Raw genomic sequence first — 22473 nt, forward strand, 5'->3', positions numbered from 1 at the left:
GCGAGCGGCCATGTTGAGGAGGTCGCGTCGAGCAGCGGCACCGGAGAGGCCGGCGGCGGCAGCCAGGCCGAGCCGGCTCCGAGGCCGAGACACACAGGAAGAAGGGAGAGGAAAGGCAAGGAGCGCAGCAATGTCCATCTTGGCGCGGCCACACGCGCGGCCGCTGCCGGCTGCCATGTTTGGAAGGGCCGCAGCACCGCCCTGCGGAGGGGCGCTTCCGCTTCCGGCGCGGGCAGCGGCGCTTCCGGCGGGTGACCCTGGCGAGTCCTTCTGTGCGGCGGGAGCGCGATGGGGCAGCGCGGGGAGCCCGAGGTGAGCGCGGGGCGGCACCGGCCCCGCACGGGACCACCGGGACGGGCAGGCGGGCGGTAACGCTGTGCTCTCTTTTCTTTCTGCAGGAGGAAGAGGAAGAGCTCGTGGTAAGACGGGGAGCCGCGGCGGGGACTCGCAGCTGCCAGGAGCGGCTGCCCGGGGCCGTCAGCACCGACTAACAGGCTCGGGGGGCTCGGGCCGGGCCGCGCTGTGCCGGCGACCCAGAGCTCCGTGGGGAGGCCGGGTGGATGCGCGGTGCGGATGCGCGGCTCCCTCTCAAAGCGCTGGGGCTCGGGGGAAGCGGCGTGCGCGGGTGTGCCTGTGCTCACCGCAGCCCCCTGTCCGCAGGACCCCCTGACCACGGTGCGGGAGCACTGCGAGCAGACGGAGAAATGCGTGAAGGCGCGGGAGCGGCTGGAGCTGTGTGACGCGCGGGTGTCCTCCCGCTCCGAGACGGAGGAGCAGTGCACAGAGGAGCTCTTCGACTTCCTGCACGCCAGGGACCACTGTGTAAGTGCAGCGTCCCTGCTGCGGCTGTGAGCAGAGCTGCCTTCAGCCACGCTGCTGACAGTGCTGCCAGGTCGAGTGTGAGCTGTGGTAGTTGTTCAGTCGCTTTTTCTTGTTTAACGTTGGGTTCCTCCTTGTTACAACAGATCTAGCAGGGATTCGGTATGTTATTACACAGTTAAGTAACTCAAACCCATTGTGTGCAGTAAATCACTCAGCTATTTCAGTCTTGTATTTGCCATTTTACAGTTAAACCTTTTTAACCTGAGCTGAAGCTTTCCAAGGCATCTCAATAACTTTTTTGAATGACTTGTTGCAGAACAAGAGCCAGGGGCTGTGAGAATGTGTGCATTGGTGGCCCAGAAAACCAAGAGGCTGGTGGTGACACCCTGCTGATTTCCATCCCTAAACCATGAGTTACTGAGGGCTCTCTCTCTCTTTGCAGGTTGCTCACAAGCTTTTCAGTAAGCTGAAGTGAAAGGGGGCATAGTTGACCATCTGCTTCCACAGCCAGTGCCAGTGGTTCCTGGATCACAGTTCTGCTTCCTGCAGTCCATCCTCCATGCTGAGCATGAACGAAACGGCTTCCTGGCAGCCTGTCACTGCCTCTGTGCTCCTGGAAGATGTGCAGCCGTGCAAAAAACCACAAACGTGTTGATGTTCTGTAATTTTCCATATTAAACGTTGAGAGTTCCTGTGGAAGTGCCCTGTGTTTATTTCCTAGTTCTTGTGCTTGACTCGTACTGGGTTAAGATGAAATTGCTGGGTGTCAGAACCCAGGTAAGGGCGGGAGAGTTTTCCTCACCTGTGGGAATATCCTTTTCATGCTGCTGTGATGGACAGCTGCTGCAGGCCAGTCCCATGGGGAAGAATTTGTCTGTTGGAGCCACAAAGGTTATTTCCAAGCCCCTCAAGACCAGTGTTGTTCAAACAGTATGTTCTGACTAAGTTAGACTGAAGGGAGTGACCCTTTTCTAGGAGAGAAAAGTTCCTCCCCACCCTCAGCGGAAAGCTGTCACCTGTCCCTCACTGTCCCCTGCTGCTGCCAGAGGCTGGAAGAGCCTCCTGGCAGCAGCCAGCTCTGCCCTCTTGCCCAGGAAACCAACCCCGTGGCTGTGGAGGCGCGTGTGGGTGGTTCACCTGCTCAAAGCCCGCTCAGGGTCACCGGGGGGAGCTGAAGGCTTTCTGTGTGAGTTACCAGCCCGTTCTTCTCACCTGGGACTGTCCTGTCCGTGCTCTGCCTGCTCCTTTCACGAGAGAGAATGTTTAGGAGGAAAACAAGGATATCTCACGGGGTAGAAAATTTCTTGGCTATTCTTCAAAGTGGAATGAAGGCCACCACCTTATAAATTTGGCTGTTCTTTATCCATGTAGTGGTTCATGGTCCTTTTGCTGATGGATTTCGGATTTTTATTAGGGTAAGCGTACCATGTAAATTCCATCAGGTTTTGGTGTGTGTGTTTTTTCTCCTGTGGCACAGGGCAGGGTCCAGCTGTGCCTGTGCGTTTCTGCTGCAAAGCACGTTTGTTGCCGGACCCTTTTCAGCAGCTGATGCCCAAACCCAGCTCAGCAATCACAGGACGTTTAGGTTGGAAGGGACCTTAAAGGCCATTCAGTTCATCCCCGCGCCGCGGGCACGGACACGCTCTCCGAGCCCTTTGCAGCCCGGAGCCCCGTGCAGCCCGGAGCCCCGTGCAGCCCGGAGCCCTTTGCAGCCCGGAGCCCCTTTGCAGCGCGGAGCCCTTTGCAGCCCGGAGCCCCGTGCAGCCCGGAGCCCTTTGCAGCTCGGAGCCCTTTGCAGCCCGGAGCCCTTTGCAGCGCGGAGCCCTTTGCAGCCCGGAGCCCCTTTGCAGCGCGGAGCCCTTTGCAGCCCGGAGCCCCGTGCAGCCCGGAGCCCTTTGCAGCGCGGAGCCCTTTGCAGCCCGGAGCCCCGTGCAGCCCGGAGCCCTTTGCAGCCCGGAGCCCTTTGCAGCTCGGAGCCCTTTGCAGCCCGGAGCCCCGTGCAGCCCGGAGCCCTTTGCAGCGCGGAGCCCTTTGCAGCGCGGAGCCCCTTTGCAGCCCGGAGCCCTTTGCAGCCCGGAGCCCTTTGCAGCCCGGAGCCCTTTGCAGCGCGGAGCCCTTTGCAGCCCGGAGCCCCGTGCAGCCCGGAGCCCTTTGCAGCGCGGAGCCCTTTGCAGCCCGGAGCCCCTTTGCAGCCCGGAGCCCTTTGCAGCCCGGAGCCCCTTTGCAGCCCGGAGCCCCTTTGCAGCGCGGAGCCCTTTGCAGCCCGGAGCCCCTTTGCAGCCCGGAGCCCCTTTGCAGCCCGGAGCCCTTTGCAGCGCGGAGCCCTTTGCAGCCCGGAGCCCCTTTGCAGCGCGGAGCCCCGTGCAGCCCGGAGCCCCTTTGCAGCGCGGAGCCCGGAGCCCCGTGCAGCCCGGAGCTCCGTGCAGCCCGGAGCCCCTTTGCAGCCCGGAGCCCTGTGCAGCCCGGAGCCCCTGTGCAGCGCGGAGCCCCTTTGCAGCCCGGAGCCCCTTTGCAGCCCGGAGCCCCTTTGCAGCGCGGAGCCCGGAGCCCTGTGCAGCCCGGAGCCCCTTTGCAGCCCGGAGCCCCGTGCAGCCCGGAGCCCCTTTGCAGCCCGGAGCCCCTTTGCAGCCCGGAGCCCTTTTGCAGCGCGGAGCCCCTTTGCAGCGCGGAGCCCGGAGCCCTGTGCAGCCCGGAGCCCCTTTGCAGCCCGGAGCCCCTTTGCAGCGCGGAGCCCCGTGCAGCCCGGAGCCCTTTGCAGCTCGGAGCCCTTTGCAGCCCGGAGCCCCTTTGCAGCCCGGAGCCCCTTTGCAGCCCGGAGCCCCTTTGCAGCCCGGAGCCCCGTGCAGCCCGGAGCCCCTTTGCAGCGCGGAGCCCGGAGCCCCTTTGCAGCCCGGAGCCCCTTTGCAGCGCGGAGCCCCGTGCAGCGCGGAGCCCTTTGCAGCTCGGAGCCCCGAGCGCTCCCCGGTCCCGCCCCGGAAGGCGCCGCGGCCATGGCGGCGCTGGGCGGGCGCGGGCGGGCGGCGGCCGCGTTGCTGCGGCGGGGAGCGGCACCGGGAGCGGCACCGGGAGCGGCACCGGGAGCGGCACCGGGAGCGATACTGGGAGCGGGGCCGCGCCGGCACCGGCACAAGGAGAAGTGGGTGAGCGAGGCCGGGCCGGGACCAGAGCACCCGCACCCCACGGCGCTGCTCTCACCCCGCTTTTTTCCCCACTAACCCTTTCGCACCCCACTGCAAATCCCCCTCTAAGCCCCCCATTTCACCTCTCGCTGCACCCCCATGCCGCCGCTCTGTGTGCAGCCGTGCCCACCCAGGGCCCCGACCCCATTCGGCCATTCCCAGAATCCTGGAATCACTGAATATGCTGAGTTCGAAGGGATGCATCAGGATCATCGTGTGCAACTCCTGGCTCTGCGCAGGACGCCCCAGCAATCCCACCCTGTGCCTGAGAGCATTGTCCAAATGCTTCTTGAACTCAGACAGGCTCGGTGCTCTGACCACTTCCCTGGGGAGCCTCTTTCAGTGCCCAGCTACCCCGTGGGTGAAAAGCCTTTTCCTGTTACCCAACTTAAGCCCCCCTGTCACAGATTTATGCCATTCCATCTGGTCCTGTCACACTCACACTCCAGAAAGGCCCCATGGACTTCTGCCAGCACGTAACCCAGTGCTGGCTTCTCCCAGAAAAACACGAAGGCTGGCTGGAGGGGCTGGGTACTGGGATATCAAGGTATTTTGTCTTTTAACACCACTTATTTTTCCCCACAAGGCTGCCACGGCCCCCCGCATCGCGTCCACGCGGCTGGCCCTGCACCACTTCGACACGAGCTACAGCCTGCACCTGGGGGCCCTGTGGCCCTCGGTCCGTGCTGGGCTTCTCTGCGAGCAGAAGTACGGGGCCCTCCTCAACAACTTCGCTGCTGCTGACCACGTTCCCCAAGAGCTGGAGCTGCTCAACGCCACCGATTTCATTTCTGAGGCCTCCCAAAAGGCGCAGCAATGGCAGCGGGTTGGAGCTGCAGGGGAAGCGGCCAGAGGGTGCCGGGAGGGCTCTGGTGAGGGCAGGACTGTAATGCAGGCAGAAATAATGACACAGGCAGAGACATCGCCACTGTTTAGTGCCTCCATCAGCTCCAAAATCAAGTGTTACACCTTCCCCAGGGGCGACATCACGCGCTTTCGCCCTGCACGGTGAGACACCCCTGGACAGACCGCCCTGTCTTTGCCAGCCTCAGGGGCTCCTTCCATGTGTCTCCATCCTCACTTCCAACTGCTCTTTTCTTTTCTTTTCCCCTCCAATGTTTGTTATTGTTACGCAAACTGATGATTTCCAGGCCAGATGCTCTGGGGCTCCTCGACTATTACCTCATGGATGCAGCATCTCTTCTGCCAGTCCTGGCGCTCAACGTGCAGCCAGATGACTTTGTCCTCGACCTCTGTGCTGCTCCGGGTGGGAAGAGTCTGGCTCTGCTGCAGACTGGGATTTGTGGTGAGTGTGGGTGGGCATTGCCTTGTTTCCGTGTGTACAACAGGGCTGGAGCAGTGTGCTGTGCCCATTCGTGTCTGACCATTAATAATTTCTGTGTGCAAGAGTTGGGAATCAGGTGTGGTTTTGCAAAAGTGACATTCCCAGTGTGCCTGTTCTGTCCTGTCAGGGCACCTGGCAGCCAACGACGTCTCTGTTTCCCGGACAAAGAGGCTGTACCAGATTCTCCATAGCTATGTCCCCAAAGAAGTCAGGGATACTGTGAGTGTCACGTCCTACGATGGAAGGGACTGGGACCAGGTGAAAGGTGGCACTTTCCATAAGGTAGGTGTTTGGGAACCAGTGAAGATAAACCCATCAATTCACTTCCCTCCTCTTTTTGAGGAAGACAGCAGCTTATCTTTCTGTATAATTGTGTGGTTTTCCATAATCTTAAATGCAGAGAAAGAGAGAAGGCCAAGCCACATAAAGAGTAGGATTTCCACCTGATACCCCTTCCTGCAGGATCTGGTGCATGTGTGCATCTAGACTTGTACCTTTATTTGCCTGTGTAATCCCCCATAGAAATCTTGTTCTTGTTCATCACCTGGAAGGGGTTAAATGTGAAGATTAGATAATTCTGGCTTCTCAGCTATGTCCAGCCCCAGGGGCTGGGTTTGGTGTTCCAGAGGTTGCATTGGGTACTCCTGGGGCTGGGTTGGGTACTCCGGGAGGCGTCACTGCAGCAGCACTGCCTGTGTGTGCTGCAGGAACATTGCCAGGGACACACGCAGAGCAGGGACATTAAATGAGGACACGAGTTAGTGCAGGATGTTTTCCAGCATTTTTGCACATTCCCAAAATGCCAAAGCAGCCAGATGATGACAGTTCAGTGTGGTGCACACCTCTGCTTGGGCACTGAGAGCTGCTGGCAGGGGTGGAGGTGGTGGGCACAGGGCTGGCTGCAGGAGGGGATTTGCTGAGCTTGACCTGGGCAGGAGTCTGAGGTGGGACCTCTGCTGCTGCAGGTGCTGGTGGATGTGCCCTGCACGACAGACAGACACTCTGCCATGGAGGAGGACAACAACATCTTCCACAAGAGGCGAACCAAGGAGCGTCAGATGCTGCCCATGCTGCAGCTGCAGCTGCTGATGTGAGTGAGCTCGGTTGTGTTGTGTTCCTCGGGTGCTGGGAGTAGCTCTCCAGCACTGAAACCTCTTCTTACTCTGTCTGTCCCCAACTGGGAAATGTGGAAACCACATGTAGTTTTCTGGCAGTAGTTGGAACACATCAAATCACAGTAAGTGTAAGAAAGTGCAGGTGTTCCTGGTCAGGTCAAGTGTCCTGCTGTCCCCAGCAGTAGCTGTAGCATATAGGGAGAAGGGTCTAAGGAACAGGATGGGTGCAGTTGTTTTGGGTGGTGATCTCCTGGGTCCTGGCACCCTGGAGGATTCCTGAGTGCCCGCTTCTCCCAGCACTCGGCAGGTGCTGGAAAGTGCCACAGCTTGTCACTGTGTGCTGTGGCAATAAGGAAACAGATTAGAGAGTCCCATGGCAGCACTTAAACTGCAAGAATTCCTTCCCCTATATGTGTATCCCGTTCCTTTGAATGTGACTGCAGGATTACACCTTCCAGCTGCTCTCCAGAAGCATCTCTCCCACGTTAAATTCTTTATCAATTTAAGTATCTGTTTGACTCATTGCCCTGGCCCAAAACACTCCTCATGTTGCAGTGACCCAGACTGCCGAGCCTGTGGAGTTCAAGGGGGGTTTGTCTGTCACTTCCTATGAGTTCCCTGTTGGCTTCCCAGTTTCGGTGGGTGGGAATGCCCATGTCCCATAGAGACCTCCTCATCCCGTGACCACGCATATGTTCACCTTGCCTGCAGGGCTGGGATCCTCGCCGCGAAGCCGGGAGGAGAGGTGGTGTATTCCACGTGCTCCCTGTCCCCGCTGCAGAACGAGTGTGTGGTGGAGAGGGCACTGGACATTGCAGAAGCCCAGTTCAACATCAGTATCCACGTTGAGGACTTGAGCCACTTCCGGACGCTCTTCCAGGACACGTTTTCCTTCTTCTCAGACTGCCGGCTCGGGGAGCTTGTCCTGCCTCACCTCACAGCCAACTTTGGGCCGATGTATTTCTGCAAATTACGTCGGATGTAGAAGGGGCGACAGACTCTGTCCATCTGCTGTCAGGAGATACCCCAATCTTTAAGGGAAAGCAGAACTGCTTTATATTTATTTTTCTTTCTAAAATGTCCCAAAGGAAGTCTGCTTTTTTACTGTAGACATGGGGAATAAATGAGAAAGACCTGCTGTGGTGTTTCCTGAATATTTATCTGTTTGAGACTGAGGTGTTTAATCTAGGAAAGAGAGAGGTCTTATTAGAGGGAGCTAGTTATCTGCCTGTGTGGGACAGGATAAATGGCCCTGCTCTCTCCCTCCTGTGTGCTTTGATCCTACATGAGCAGGTTTGGGTTAACAAACACCATCTGGGGATCTCAGCCTTTCTGTCGGGGATCTCAGCCTTTCTGTCCGGGATCTCACCGTCTGCATAAATGAGTTGCATCTGTGTCTCCTTATCTCCTGCCTTCAGAGAGAGCAGCCTGAGGTCCTGAAATCAGAGGTTCCTAAGAGTGCCCCTCCTGTGGGGTTGGAAATGTGCTTGGGATGCTGGAGATCTGGTGCTGTGGAGAGGCCAGCGACTGTTGCTGTCCCTCACATCTAGCAAGGCTGTGGATAAGTGTGAATGTTCCCATGCTAGATGCCATTTAATGTCCAGTAGGCAGGTGTTTGTATGATTCTGAGTAGTGACTTTGTTTATAGAATCATCACCTTCAGTGAAGGATTACTGGAGCTCATGATAAGAGTTGCTTAATAGTTAAATTTTTATTTTTATGAGCAAAATAATAGTGATGGGAAGTGACGGACATGGCTGTATTCCTCATGGGGCAGCCCACAGTTACATCCTTATGAAGTCACTCCAGTGCCAGCAAGAAAATACTATTGAATTTCTGTAATCCTTCCCTCACAGCACCGCCCTGCTGTGAGAGGCAGCACTGACGGAAATGGGGGTGAAGGGCTGAACCCACATCCATGGCCATCCCTGCAGGAAGGTGCAGCTCCTAGATTTATCACTGTTTGAACCTATCTTAAGCCAGTTCCTGCAGGGCATCCTTGGTTCCTTATTGGCAAGGAGAGGGGTCAGGAGGTGGCGTTTCCTTCCTCCTCCCCTCCTCAGTGTAGTCTCTGCACTGCTGGTGGCAGTCGTGCAGCGCCGTCCCTTCTCCTTGGGGACCATGGTGACTATGCCACTCTCTTGTCACGGCTGAGGGTCTCCACCTCCTTCATGAAGCGCAGGCACAGCTCCTCCTGCCACGGCAAGGCCACGCACTGCACGGCCACGGGCAGCCCCACAGCTCCTGACACAGCCTGTAGTGGGTGCACAAGCAGTGAGGGGTCATCTGGGGGGCTCAGACCTCCAGCAGATTTTGGGGACTTGGTTTAGGCCTGTGAGTCATCCCAGAGAGTGTGGAGGTTGGAGTTTGAGCCCTGTTAATGTGCTGGGCAGAGGGAAGGTTCTTGCTCTTCTGTGATGGAAATGCTTGCCAAATCTAGGGTAACAAGTTTGAAACACCTTCCCCTGCACACACCCCAGCCAGCTCTGCTTTGAGCTGTCTTGTAGGCAGATCCCTTTTCCCTCAGCATCCTCATTCCTGATCCATGCTCCAGTGACAGCCTGGGCTTGGTTGAAGGCGTCATGAAGCAGGGGGAAAGTGCAGTGCAGTGCTGTGGGCTGTGGCTGTTGCAAGGACCTGCTCCCAGAAGCTTTGCTGCATGGCTCCTTGCTGGCTTCAGCCTACCCAGCCTGGGGGAGATCCTTTAGTCCCCCCAAAGCTTAGTCACTTAACCATTTGGGGGCTTGGGCAAAAAACAAGGGGTGTATTCAAGGTGGATTTGGGGATTAGCAAGGGTGTATAAAAAAGATACGAATTTTTTTGCCCTGTGCCCATGTTGATGGAGATATTTAGGAGCCCTTGATATCATTGAAACTGTTACCTGAGCTTCCATCAGCAGTCTCTGCTCCACACTTCCCATACCTGTTTCAGTGTCCGGTCCCAGGGGTCATCACAGCATCCTTGGTAAAGCTTTAGCTCTTCCTCATCAGCCTCTGTCACGGTGCTGACAGGAACAACCCCGGCGGGGAAGTTCAAGACGTTGTACAGCATCGTGGAGGAGATGGCAGCTGAGAGAAGCAGGAGAGGATGCAGGCAGTCACAGCCTCCTGTCTTACTTCAAACTTACACATTCCATATTCACTGAAGCCCCTGAGAACTATGTGTCTGTCTCCACCTGCTCAGAGAGCTCTTTAGAGTTACTTTTCCTTCCCAATTCCCATAAAATGCTTGGGTGGGCAGTGAAGCTCCATGGTGGTGGATGTTTCCCTCCAGTCTCAGACACTGTGGTTCTCTGCCCTCCTGGGAAGGCCCCAGACTCACTTACTGAGGAGTTTCCCAGGGTATCCCGTGGTGAAGGCTGGCCCCAGGACAGGGCACAGCACAACGTCCAGCTGGAGTTCCTTCCACCGGGCGATGAACTGGGAGCGGTACACCTGGGCGAGGAGAGGGGGATGCCATGGAGCCATGTCCATGCCTGGAGCATCTCAGCCTCTCCAGGCACAGCTGAGGAGGCAGCAGCAGGCAGCAGTGCTTGAGGGATGAGGCAGAGGAGTGTGTGTTTGCCTCCACAGCATGTGGCCAGACCGTGGCCAGGAATTTGAAAGGTCCCACTTCAGCCATCCCCACTCCCAGGACAGCCTTCATTGTGCCTGGGCATGAGCACTGCAGGCAACCAATGAAGTCCTGTCTGGGCTGACTCGAAAGCCCATCTACCCATTCCTACCCTTCTCTGTGCATTTCCCTCCATCTTGTCTCCTCCCCAGCAATCCCTCCCCTGCACAATCCCTTTCCAAACCGATGACTTTCTGACCTGGTGCTTGCCACAAAGCCTCAACTTGTGGCATGATGCCAGAGAGTAAAGTTCTCAAAACACACCTGTATTTGATGGTGATGATTCCACATCTCCTTCACTGACCTGCAAGTGGAAATCATAGCAACATCTTTAAGCTTTAAGAGGATGAGGAATTGCTTAAATAGTCCTCTGGATTGATAAGCCCTGGTGATTTTGGCAATTGCTTAAAACAATACAGGTTTCACAATCTTCCTAAAGTTTCCTTTGGCATCTGGCCAAGCAATTAAGCAGCAAATGTCTGGAAGTGCTGGAGAGAAGGTTTCCCTGATGGGCCTGGATTTAATACTCATCTCTTCCACAGGCTTCCTGTAATGACCTTATCCATTCAAATGCCTCATTCCTGTCAGGATATCACTAGAGGCAGTGAAGCCATGTCCAGCAATGAAGGACAACCCCTGCAGAGAGCTGATCACAGCCTGTTGTGAATCCCGTCCCCCCAGCCATGGATGCCTAGAGGAGAAGGTACCACCCATTTCCATGGACATCCATGAGGACAATGCCATCTTACCTCATTCCTGCCAAGGCACTCAGGTAGGCAGCCAGGCGGGGAAACTGGAAAGGCAGGAGGTTCCTTAGGGACATGTAGTGGGGGTGCAGTTACTTGTGTCACCCTGGGAAGCCCCCATTCCTCTCCTGAGGGACAGGGACTCACCAGAGGCTTAAGAAGCAGAGCCAGCAGCTTCTTCACCAGCCTTGGCATCTTGCAGGAATTCACCTGTGGTTTCAAGCCTGGATCAACAATATCTCCTGTGCTGAGAGATGACAAGAGGATGGGGTCATGCCACAGAAGCTGTTTGCCCTTTCTCAGAGGCCTGGGTGTTTCCTGTTTGGGGTGGGAGAGCTGGGCTCATTGTGCTTGTGCCGTGCTCACGGAGTGGGGCTGCAGGTGTTGGCAGCCCTGCTGCCAGAGGGCTCCTACTTACAACACGTCCAACCAGGCACGGCCTCCATCAGCAAAAAAGGTCTTAAAAAACAGTTCAGTCATGACATAGGGGATCCGAGGAGGAGAGAAGGGCACCAGCTGCACCAAAACACAAGATTATGTTGCGGCCTGGGGATGTGAAGAGTTTCCAAGACCCAAATGTGGATATTCCTCAAAGGCAGAGAAGCACCTCCCTGGGCTCCACGTGCCAAGAGAAGCCTTGCCTCAACCCTTTTCCATCCAGCCATCTCCCCATGAGATTATTCCTGCTGGTTGCCCATGAGATGCACTGCTCCCCCAAGCAGGGGTGTCTCTGCCTGGTGTTACGTGGCTGGGGTAACCTAATCCCATACCTCTGCTGGGTCATTTTTCCCGCAGCTGGGCTTGGGAGCTGCGTCTGGTTTCTGAAGGGTGATTTCCTCAGCGTGGAGCGAGGCTGGGGACACCCTGGGGAGAAGAGCAGGGGGTGGTGGTGCTCACCTGGTGCCCAGCTGCCTGCAGAGCATGCCTGGTTTCCTTCACTGCCCTCCTCATGCAGGGGGGCAGTGGGAAGTAGCCGTCAGTGTCGTAGTACCCGACCCGCAGGGGAGTGGAGCTGGAGTACACCTGGAGCAAGGAGACACCACGTTAGCGTTCCTATTTCTAATGGGATTGCTGTGAAAATCCTTTAGACATACACCATGGACCAGGTCTGGGATCAAGACTGGATCCAGCCACATCCATGCTCCATCAAGAAAGCAAGGGGGGCCTCTCTGAACCTTGTGATGCAGTGGGAGGGTCTCCCCTACTCCTTGTAGTTCTCTATTAAACTCAGATATGAATTGTTGGCCAGTCTGGGACTAGGGTTGGACTCAGCTGTACCTAGACTCTGTCAGGAGTTCAGAAAGCAAGGGGGTCCTTTCTGAACCTCGTGGTTCAATGGGAGGGTCATCCCTGCCCTTTGCATCCTTGTCCTTTGCATCCCCAGGCTCCATGCAAATCATTCCAGAGTTGATTTTCCTCTGGATGCTCCATCTTCGTAATGAGTAACAGAGTGAACCCTGTCATTGAACTTTGTCACCCTTCTGCAAATTTATGTTAAAACCTGATTATTCCAATGCCTTTGCCGGTGATTCTTTAGGTGACCTAAATCATTCATTCGTGACACCCACCCTGCTGGGGGTAGGTCTGCTCCCATGCTGACACCCACTGCAGAAGAGGGCAAGAGCTCCAAATGTTAAGGAGTGACTAATTTTCTGGTTTGCTAATTATAGGTACCCTTTCCAAATGTCTACCCCTGCCTTTTTTTCCAGACTCCTCTTCATCCCACCCTTCAGAAAAAGCCCAGCTACTTCAAATCAGTACATTCAACCACTGCTGCAAAGGATGGAGGTGGAAAAACCTTCTGCAGCTGCTCTGCTGCAGAGGGAAAGTAAATGCCCTCAGCTAAGAGATTTTGTGCAGCAGTTTCTGATCCTGTCTCATCTTGCCCTAAAGATCTCCAGCTATTTGCTCCCAGTATTGCTTTCTTCCCCACTCTTTCCTGGATTCTCTCAATTCAATAAGCTGCATTCCAGCTGAGAAGACAGACAGGATAACTACTGATTTGCCTATTTTTTTTTCATGAGAATTATGAATTGTGCCCTCAAAGAGAGCTATTTTACTGAAAACCAGTATTGTAGAGGTAACTGGACCCTTCAGGAAGGTGTGTAGCACCCTGGGGGGAACCAGGGCTCGCTGACTGAAAGCCTCACCTCCTCATTGAAGGGGATGGGGGGCACGGAGGGGTCCAGCTGGAACATCTCCTGGCACAGCAGCGCCTTCATGCACAGGGCCAGGCTGTCCACGTCCCTCGCCATGGGCCCCAGTGCACAAGGGACTGGATGGGACAAGAGCAAACACCCACACTGAGCAGATGGATGTGCCAAACACCGTCCCACTCTTCTGCACAGCCATGCTGGGGTGAGCAGGCAGTGAGGGGTGTTTCAGATGGACTCCAGGCAGGCCTTTGTTGTCTTAGGTTTTCTTCTGGCCTGCAGGAGAATATCAGGCTCTCCACAGGATCCAGGGAAAATGAATTTATAATTCATGTACCTGCCAGGATGCCATTGATAGGGCCAGTCACTCCAGATAGGCTGTGGGAAAAGAAAAAGCAGTATATTGTCGTTTCAGTAATGGGGAAATATTCCCAGTGTGTTTGAATAGCATAGTGGGGTCTCCAGCTCAGGACCAGAAACAGAAAGAACTTATTTCAAAAATTCGAATTGAGTAGTGCAAAACAGGAACTTTTGGCCAAAATAAAACAAACAAACAAACCTAAACCCCAACAAATCTTAGTTTTGGTTTAACCAAAATTGTTCCCTTTTGGCATTATTTAACTGCTTTAACCCCCTTTTACTTTTAACTCCAGGCTAGATTTACAATGAAAATGTGCCCATTTCCCACAAAATCTAGCCATGCTGTCTCCTGGGAGAGGTTTTGAGCAAAGCAAGCCACCCTTTAAGAGCCACTCTTTCTCCTCCCTCCAAGTACTCACCCAGTACTTTGCCCCTTCGGCCAAGCTTGACCATGAGGAGGGTTGGAAGGGCAGACCCAGCACTCACCTGAGCCTCTCAGCCGTGGGTTTGAGGCCACAGAGCCCGCAGAAGCTGGAGGGCAGGCGGATGCTGCCGCCGACGTCGGAGCCGATGCCCAGGATGGAGCCTCCCCCCGCAATCAGAGCTCCCTCCCCGCCTGAGGAGCCCCCAGGGCTCTTCTGGTGGTTGAGGGGGTTCAAGGTCTGGCCAAAGATGGGGTTGCTGCAGTCATAGCTGGAGAGAAAAAAGCCAGGGAACAGGCTGTGAGGGACGGCTGAATGCCTTGGGTTTGTTTGCTTTCCCTTGCAGGGAGCCTGTGTGGCAGAGCCAACCCCATCCTTCCATCCCATAAGTCCCTCAGGACATGGCTCATTCCCACGAGCCTCTGCTCTCCCTCCCATGCACAAGTGCACTTGATTTCTCTTAACCCATGGTAGGTTCTTCCCCTCTTAATCTTATCTGACAGCTCTTTCAGTTGAGATTTTTGCCAGATAATGGAAGAGGGACTCTCCAGGCCACATCTCAGGAGCCAGGGAGGAGCTTGTCCAGGGACCTACAGGCTGGGTTTTTCCTTCAGAAGCACAACCAGAGGGAAGATTTTTAATGATGTGTGTCACCTGAAGAGGGATTGTGGCACGTTGGTCATTGCAAATGGGATGGCCCCTTGTCTCTTCAGGACCTTGACCAGGACGCTGTCTTCCTCCATCAGAGTGCCCAGGCACTGCACAAGCCCACAGGTCGCCAAGTGCCCCTGCAGAGAGGAGAAGTGACAAGGGACACGGTCAGTGCAGTTCCCTTGCTCTTTTGGAAGGATCATCCGGTGTTCCTTCAAGGGTTGTGTGTTTGGTACCAAGCCACTCCCTTGCAAGCTCTTGCTCAAAGGGCCAAGGACTCCCTCTCCTTCCATCCTTGGCAGAGAGCTGGGTTAAAGCTTCTCCTGAAGCTCTCCTTGCTCTTTTCCATGCTCCTTTTCTCCCGTGACCCAAATGCAACTCCCTACTCCACAGGTGCACTCGCTCAGGAGAAAACCCAGCATCCTGCTGTCCAAGTGAATCCATCAGTGGATGTCCAGGGAAGGAATAATCCCAGGTAAACAGAGTGTGACTCTTTTTCAGTTAGCCTTGGTATTTGGGGCTTGCTTTGGGCTTAGAGCCCTCAACCTTAGTGCAGCCTGTACTATGTCACATATCAGAGGAGAAATCATTTGTGTCTATAACTATTCACCCCTGTTTTTTATCTGCTGATGGAGGTTTGTGCTGCTTTTGGCCAGAGTAGAGTTTATTTTCTTCACAGTAGCTACTTCAGGGCTGTGTTTTGGACTGTGTGCTATAAACAGTGTTGATAACACAGGGATGTTATTGTTATCACTGAGCAGGGCTTGCACAGGGCTTCTTGTACCACCTCACCAGTGAGCAGGCTGGGGGTGCACAAGAAACTGGGAGGGGTCAGCCAGAATAGCTGATCCCAAGTGACCAGAGGGACATTCCATACCATATGGAGTCATGCTCAGCATATAAAGCTGGGGGAAGAAGAAGGAAGGGGAGATTTTGTGGAGATTTTTGAGGTGATGGCGTTTGCCTTTCCCAGTTACCATCACACATGATGGAGCCCTGCTCTCCTGGGGGTGGCTGAACACCTGCCTGCCCGTGGTGAATTAATTCCTTGTTTTGCTTTTCTTGTGTTCACAGTTTACCTAATAAACTGTCTTTATCTCAACCCACAAGTTTTCTCACTTTTAGCCTTTCTATTCTCTCTCCCCCCATCCCACTGGGTGTGGAGTGAGTGAGTGAGTGAGTGAGTGAGTGACTGAGGGAGTGAGTGACTGAGGGAGTGAGTGAGTGCCTCCTGGGCTGCAGCTGCCTCAGACACAGACAGGTTTCCTGTGGTGCAGGCAGGGAGGGATTGGGCCCCTTCCCCATTCCCTGTGTCCCACCACTTCAGCACCCAGTCCAGCCCACGATGGGACACTCCACAAGCACAAAGGGAAGAACCTTGTGGCCGATGTGATCCTTGATGCTGACAGGGATGCCGTAGAGCAGCCCTTTCTCCTTGTGCCGTTGTATCTCCTGGAGCTGCTCCTCACACTCTGGGATAAAGTGTCGCAAGCAGTTTGTCTGCTGGGTCACTTCCAGGGCCTTTGTTGGATGTGTGGAGGAACAGGGGTTAGATAAGAACAGCATCATTACACAGCTGCATTCAGTAGCTACCTTGATCTACAAAATGTGGCACAAATAACCCTATCCCCAGATCATCCCAGCTCAAGCCATCTCAAAGGACTCTCCCAGTGATGGATCTGACCTAGGAGACACAGCATGTTTTTCTCTAAACAGCTGCTATATTAAAGGCTGGTCATAATCCAGCTCCAATGAGCTTTTTCAGCCACCAGCACACACACCATGGTGTGGAGAATGTAAAAGATTTGCTTTGTCCATCTCACTGTGGATGGACACTCACCTTCTCTAAGTAGGTGTAGAGGACAGTCCTGGGGGACAGAGACCCTTCCCGGAGTCTTCCAGTGAGTTCCAGCAGGGGCAGGGACAGGATGGCATCTGTCTGGACACTGGGGACCTGCAGAGAGGGGGAAGATGAGGGGGATCCAGGGCAGCAGCTCCAGTTACCCTTTGGCTCAGAGGATAGGGTTGTTAAGTTTTGTCAACATTATCAACAGAGCTAGCTGGAAAGGCAGATCCTGCACGTGGGGGCTCAGACCTTGAGCTGCCAAGTATTTTATCCTGAGTTTGGATGTCACAAACAGGATGCAAACACAGGAACCCAGGTGTAGAAGGGCTTTGTCCATCCACTGCAGCAGAGGACATGGCAATGCCTTCCTCCTGGCGCAGTGGGATTTACCCACTGACCAAAACATAACCTCAGCTGAACAAACACTGCCCAGGGCAGGAGGTACCAAAGTCCTTGTACACAAGTCTCAGGCTGTCCTTTCATCCCTCAGAACAGGTACAAGCAGTGCAGGACAGCCCAGGCTGAGAAAAAACATTTAATAGCTCCAGCCCATCAAACTGCAAGGAAGTCAGCAGGGACTCACAGGTGGCCTACTCAGGTAAAGAAGACTGGCAGTTCTCAGTGCCACCAGGTTTTTAGAGGTTTTATATCATATATTTATATGTATATAGATATATATTTAAGAAAAAAGGCTGTAGAGATATGTATCACTTGGAGGCTTTATCTCCAGGTATGTTACCTGTGTAAACATGAGCTGGTTTATCCAGTACGTATTCAGAAGTGAATGGAGCAGAATGGAAAGATGGTTAGAAATGCAAGTTGCAGTAGGAATTCAGGGCTATGCTGGTTGGATGCCTGGCTCAGTCACCCCCACATCACCTCCTGGTTGCTCCCAGGGGACACTGAAAACCCTGTGCTTCATTAGTGTTAAGTTAGACCAGGCACCTTCTGGGCAGCCTGATGGGAGGTGCCACTGACTGGGAACACTGCAAAAGTTCTTTTGGAGACACCCCAAGAGCCATCCAGAGGCCAGGTTTTAGAGACAAAGGTGTAGGACTGTGAACAGATGTGCAAACTTAGAGTTAAGTGGAGGAAAAATCTTTCTTGCTTCTACACATTATAGGCAAGAGACATTTGCAGATCGTGAAAGAACTGGAGTTTACATCAATGAAGTTCTCGTGCATGATCACCTGAGTTGTTCAAAAACCTCATCTCAGTGAGTAATTCACATTGCCCAAGCTGTAGGCTCCCATCACATCTCATCCAGCTTGAGGAGGGCAATGATCTCCCTTTCTCCCAAGGCACCCTTTCCTCTTGTTGAGGGCTGCTGGCACATCTCCTCCTTATAAAAGCTATGGGGCCATGAGCTGGACGGAGGAGCTGAAGGACAACATCAGCAGACACCCCAGTGGGACTCAGACCCCCCAGAAGGACGGGTTACCTGCTCCCTGAACTGCTGGACAGCCTTTGCCATTTTCTTCATACCCTCGTCTCGGGTCCTCCGAGCCTCTTCCATTTTCTTCTGGATCATCTCTTTGCCCCGCCATTTCCAGAGCACCAGGGCTGCCACGGAGCCGCCAAGCAGGGCGAGGGCAGCAGAAGTGTCCACCTTCCTCTCTGGCAGGAGCTGTCTCAGCAGCTGCTGGACCATCGTGTGTGTTTCTGGTCTCCAGGGATGGAATGAGGAAGAAAAGCAAGGCAGGTGCAGGAGACCTTCCCTGACTCCCCAGGCCCATCCCTCCCCCCAGCACCACTATTCAGGGTCAGCAAATAGTTCAGATAGTTCAGCCCAAAGCTGACCCCTGCAAAGCTACCGTAGGTGGAGCATGCAGTGAAAATGATTAACCACTAAATGGAGAATGCAAAGTTTGGCCAATGAACCTTGGGTTCATTGGGGTGTTGGGTTTATAGGGGCTTTCTGGGCTGTGGGAGGTTCTCCACTGGGGAGGACCGTAGGGTCAACTGAACAAATGAAGCAAGGGAATAGCTGCTCTCCTATTTCCTGTGTAGCCTGAGAGGACAATGGGAGAAGAGGAAAACCAGCTTGAAATAAGAAGTCTTCCCTGCACAGGGCTGGGGAGTGGCATGCCAAGGGGATGCATATCTGTGGGGTACCCTGGGCTCACCAAGCCCCTTCTGCTGCTGCCTTGGTGGCCAGAGGCTGTTTTGGCACTGCTGTGGTGTCCTCAGGCACCAGAAGGAGGGGCTGTTCCACCCTGTGACAAAGCATGCTGGTATTGCCTCAGCAGTGGAAAATCCCGTAGGCTTGCAGGCCAGAAGCAAGCGATTTCCACCAGACATTGGAATGGCCAGTGTCTGACATCTTTCCAGCACAGATACCTCTCACTACAAGAACCAAGAACCACACACTGAGCTGAAGGCAACAATCCAGCCAACATCAGCCATGGTCTGTCTGCAATCTCCTCTGTTGCTTTTGGATGGTGGGTCCTCCCTGTGGGTCTCCTCCTTGGGAGAAGTGTTTAGGCGGCTGTGGATTGTGCATTACAAAACTTTGCAAGCTTCCAGCAGAGTGTGGAACTGGATTTGGATAGGAGGATGAAGAGCCTTCTCCCTTCAGGGCTACGTGGTCCTCTAGTGCTCAGTTTTCCATTGTCATGTCTGTTCTTAGCACTTGTAAGAGTTCACTGCTGTTTTCTGTCACAATTTGTGTCAGCTGGGAATGTTCTTATCTTAGTTCTTAACTAGAGAAATTTATGGACTCTGAACAAAATTGGCTTTGGCGCCCTCAAGGAAACATTCTGGAGCTGGCAGCAATGTGGTAACAAACTGAGCTGGCCTTTTCCTGTGTCCCTTCTAGCAGCACTCTTCCTTGGGGGATGCTCCCTCAGCTATGGCACTGCTGGTGTGACAAGAGCTGCAGCTTGGGGATGCGCCTGCAGCTCATCCTTCTCCTGCTCCATGGTGCTGGCTGCAGCAGGAGCTTCCAGAGGGTGCATGTGAGCAGAGTCAGCATGTAGCAATGCCCAGCCCTCTCCCAGTCCTCATCCAGCCTCCAGGAATCCATGCAAGCAGTTCCTGAGGCAGAGGTGGGTTCTTTGCCTGTGTGACAGCACTGCAACCTCTGTGATGGGCTGAGCAGATGTGGGAGGGTTTCCTCCCTGTGCTGGGAAGTGTCAGGGCACTGGCCTCCCACACCCGCCTGTGCACTGGGATCTGTGCCCTGATCCTGCCCTTTAGACACTTGGTAAATGTTTAACAGAGACAGACACAGCTGTGTCCGGACTGACTTGGCATTTCAAAGGACAGCTTTTTCAGCAGGCACTGCTGCATTTCCAGATGGCCAGATGCTGCTGGGGAAAACCCTTTTCCTATCAATGTGCCAGCATCTCCACATCCTTCATGAATCCGAGGTATGGCTCCTCCTGCCACCACAAGGCCACAAATCCAAGGGAATGTAAAGGAGGGAAGTAGAGGGATGTCCCAAGTCCAGTTTCAAGTCCATAGCAGAGGAGACAGACCTGCCTGACTTGCAGATTGATGTTCACTCCTCCATGTTGGTTTTGTCACCTGAGTTGATCCAGGTCCAAGGTCAAACCCACTAGTGGAGTTCAGATGACAACCATGACCCTTTTCAAAGGGAGAGTCAGCCCGTGGGATTTCTGATCTGGGATTTCATTGTGGCATCCACAACACGTCCTTCACTTTGGACCATCCCAGAAAAAGGCAGTTAAACCAAGTCAGAGAGTCCCCTCGTGTCCCCAGCAAGAGCTGCACCATCCTTGCTTGCAAGAGCAAAACTGCACTGATTCACTGTCAGCAGGTTCAGCTCTCAAGCAGGCTGGGTCTTGTCAGAAATTTTTATAACTGAACTGTTTTCTCTCCAATTTGGTAAGAAATATTTTTAAGTCAGCCTTGATTAAAATGACAAAGAATGAATCTTGACATCTGTGTCTTGTGTTCATGTATTTGTAACCAAACACCCTGATGCTCTTTTTAAAATTATTTACAAAACGAGGCGTATTAACTATGCTGCTCTGAAAGAATTCTAGACATTTTACAAAATACTGAAATCATAGTGAAATGCACTGGACCCCTCCAGGGAACTTGTTCAATCTGGCTCAGAGGGCTGAATAAATGTTTTCTGGGAACTCTCCAGTTTCTGACTCATTTCAGCCTGGAATATCCATTGGAAGCATAACACTTTCCTCAGTTCCAGGCCAGCTCCACTGGCACTCACAGAACATAACAGCTGCTAAGAAACTTGCCACTGCCTAAGCTGCACCTTTCCAAATACCACGAGCATCAGTTGAGAGGTGAGGGTCTGCCTCTATCAGCTCTTTTTCACCTTGCTCACCCAGGACCCTGCTGGCTTTTCCTGAATAAACTGCGATAGGATGGGAACAGAGAACTCCCATAGCAATCCTCAGACCTCTGACAGCAGGGGCTGCTTTCTCTCCTGACCGTTCCCACATTTTCCCCACTTTTGTGGGTATTGCACTCTTTTCCTTTAGCCTTTCCATAGCCAGGTGGGTTGTATGAATCCTACTTAGAACTTGTCCAGCAAGACAGAGACATGATTAGAAAGGGTGCTGCAGAGAGCTCTTAGTTCTTCACCAGGAGTCCAGGAGCATCCCTACTTCTTCCATCATGTCTGGTGTCTTGCACAGGTCTGTCCCCACTGAGTGACAGCTGAGACTCCAGTGCCCTGAGGGTGAGGGACTGGGATGTTCCCAGCTGCTCCATGGCTGGGCACAAAGCTTACAGCAGCAAACTGGGCTTTCACTGGTCTCCCGTGGGGAAGTAGGGAACGTAGGAAGCTGGAGAACAATAACAGGAAAGAAAGAAAGAGCAGATTGAGATTCTTGGAGGGTAAACAGCTGTTTCAGAGGGAAAGATGTACCAACCCTAATTCTTGCTGTTTTTGTTTTTCCAGGGTGAGCCTTGTTATATTCAGGTGTTTCAATTCACCCACTTTTAAACATTTGCTTTAAGCTTTTCAACTTCCACCTTCCTTGAAACTTATTTGAAGTGAATGTCTGGGGTCCTGGGAATGTTTGTATCCCTAATTTTCTCCGCCACTGCCTGCTACATAGGGAGCTCTGTGTGCTTTGGATACTGTAAGCGGACAACTGACCCGTTCTAACCACTCATGTTCTGCTGGTGCAAATCCTTCTAGAGAGTTTTATTTGCTCCTGGTGTTGTGACTACACACCAATGTGAACTGCGAACAAAAGAAAAAGTCCTGCAAAATAAAATAAAACAAAATAAAAACCCTGGATTTCCTGATACCTCAATCTCTCAACTTTGCTTGGTTATTTATCTGGCCGCAGAATAGAAGATGGATTAAGGAGGGCAGATTTAAAGTATTCAAATAAAGAGGGAGGAGGAAAAAGGATCAAAGACCGCCTCCAGGACATTGTGCTGAATATGAAAGAAACTAGTAAAAACAAAGCCCTTTTGGCTCAAGCAGCATTTGTACATAATTCTCTGAGACAGAGCAAAGCCTGGACTTTGGTCAGTGCCAGGCAGCTGGACAAGCACTCTGCAAACACATGGTGCAGGTCTGCAAGGGCTGCACAGCCCGAGCTGACAGCTCTTGGTGAAGGAGCTGCAGCAGGGCTGGAAACAGCAGCACTGTGCTGGTGGGTGTGGAAGAGGCTGACATTCCTTCTCCAGCCTGGAGGAGGTCTGGGGGAAGAACTCTCCTGAAAACTTAAGGTTATACCCTGCTAAAGGCCTTGCTCTGCTAGTGTTTCAGCCTCTGGGCTCACCAGACTGCTCTCAGCATCATCCTCCCCACTTTCCCCTACATTTATGCAGCAATGACAACTGATGTCATGGACAACCCGGCTGGAGAAGGGCCCTGAGTTTTACCCAGGAAGATGCTTTGCTCTCTGCCCAGTTGAGGAGCTTACCTGGTCTCTAAATTCCTGGGCAGACCCTAAGTCAGGTCCAAACATGTATCTTATTTCCCTCACACCTTTTCAACCTTCTTCTTTGCATGTCTTCTCCACTTCATCCACTTCAGCGCCAGGAGAGCTTTATTGGAGCATCCATGCACTCTACTTCAGCATCTACTGGATCATAGGAAGAAATTCCCTTTGGCTGCTGGGTCTGGGAGCAAGTGCTGCAGGATCCTGAGATCTAGTGACTAGCTGGAGGCAGGAGAGAGGAGAGCGGGAGGAACAGCAAATCCCTGCTGGAGCCATCCACAAGGAGCAGCTGGAATGCAGAGCACAAGTATGCCTAGGGAAATTCCTT

At 53.5% G+C, this 22473-nt stretch overlaps 3 protein-coding genes across 3 annotated transcripts; 2 read left to right on the plus strand and 1 right to left on the minus strand.

The window, feature by feature from the left end:
• The first annotated feature begins 194 nt into the window (after window positions 1-194).
• LOC125329957 (cytochrome b-c1 complex subunit 6, mitochondrial) lies at window positions 195-1521 on the plus strand. Its single transcript, XM_048312532.1, has 4 exons — window positions 195-312; window positions 399-419; window positions 661-822; window positions 1265-1521. The coding sequence occupies exons 1-4, from the start codon at window positions 289-291 to the stop codon at window positions 1295-1297; spliced, it is 240 nt and encodes a 79-aa protein (XP_048168489.1). The 5' UTR covers window positions 195-288; the 3' UTR covers window positions 1298-1521.
• Window positions 1522-3812: 2291 nt separating this feature from the next.
• Window positions 3813-7599, plus strand: NSUN4 (NOP2/Sun RNA methyltransferase 4). The gene is made up of 6 exons (XM_048312996.1): window positions 3813-3962; window positions 4588-5009; window positions 5153-5307; window positions 5474-5628; window positions 6312-6436; window positions 7173-7599. The coding sequence occupies exons 1-6, from the start codon at window positions 3813-3815 to the stop codon at window positions 7444-7446; spliced, it is 1281 nt and encodes a 426-aa protein (XP_048168953.1). The 3' UTR covers window positions 7447-7599.
• Window positions 7600-8153: 554 nt separating this feature from the next.
• Window positions 8154-18657, minus strand: LOC125330134 (vitamin D3 hydroxylase-associated protein-like). The gene is made up of 16 exons (XM_048312997.1): window positions 18622-18657; window positions 17693-18004; window positions 16246-16359; window positions 15783-15926; window positions 14409-14542; window positions 13819-14025; window positions 13310-13350; window positions 12970-13094; window positions 11717-11842; window positions 11238-11335; window positions 10967-11066; window positions 10823-10866; window positions 10338-10377; window positions 9787-9895; window positions 9384-9529; window positions 8154-8715 (listed from the first exon to the last, which is right to left on the minus strand). The coding sequence occupies exons 1-16, from the start codon at window positions 18655-18657 to the stop codon at window positions 8590-8592; spliced, it is 1902 nt and encodes a 633-aa protein (XP_048168954.1). The 3' UTR covers window positions 8154-8589.
• Window positions 18658-22473: the final 3816 nt, after the last annotated feature.

Source organism: Corvus hawaiiensis, chromosome 9, assembly GCF_020740725.1.
Source record: "Corvus hawaiiensis isolate bCorHaw1 chromosome 9, bCorHaw1.pri.cur, whole genome shotgun sequence".
NCBI classification, from domain to species: Eukaryota; Metazoa; Chordata; class Aves; order Passeriformes; family Corvidae; genus Corvus; species Corvus hawaiiensis.

Coding starts and splice junctions, on each gene's coding strand:
- LOC125329957 (XM_048312532.1), top strand. CDS start 289: ATGGGGCAGCGCGGGGAGCCCGAG. Junction 313..398: donor GGCAGCGCGGGGAGCCCGAG/GTGAGCGCGGGG, acceptor TTCTTTCTGCAG/GAGGAAGAGGAAGAGCTCGT. Junction 823..1,264: donor TGCACGCCAGGGACCACTGT/GTAAGTGCAGCG, acceptor CTCTCTTTGCAG/GTTGCTCACAAGCTTTTCAG.
- NSUN4 (XM_048312996.1), top strand. CDS start 3,813: ATGGCGGCGCTGGGCGGGCGCGGGCGGGCGGCGGCCGCGTTGCTGCGG. Junction 3,963..4,587: donor ACCGGCACAAGGAGAAGTGG/GTGAGCGAGGCC, acceptor TTTCCCCACAAG/GCTGCCACGGCCCCCCGCAT. Junction 5,010..5,152: donor ACGCGCTTTCGCCCTGCACG/GTGAGACACCCC, acceptor GATGATTTCCAG/GCCAGATGCTCTGGGGCTCC.
- LOC125330134 (XM_048312997.1), bottom strand. CDS start 18,657: ATGGCTGATGTTGGCTGGATTGTTGCCTTCAGCTCA. Junction 15,927..16,245: donor TCTACACCTACTTAGAGAAG/GTGAGTGTCCAT, acceptor CATCCAACAAAG/GCCCTGGAAGTGACCCAGCA. Junction 10,867..10,966: donor CTCTGCTTCTTAAGCCTCTG/GTGAGTCCCTGT, acceptor CTGCCTTTCCAG/TTTCCCCGCCTGGCTGCCTA.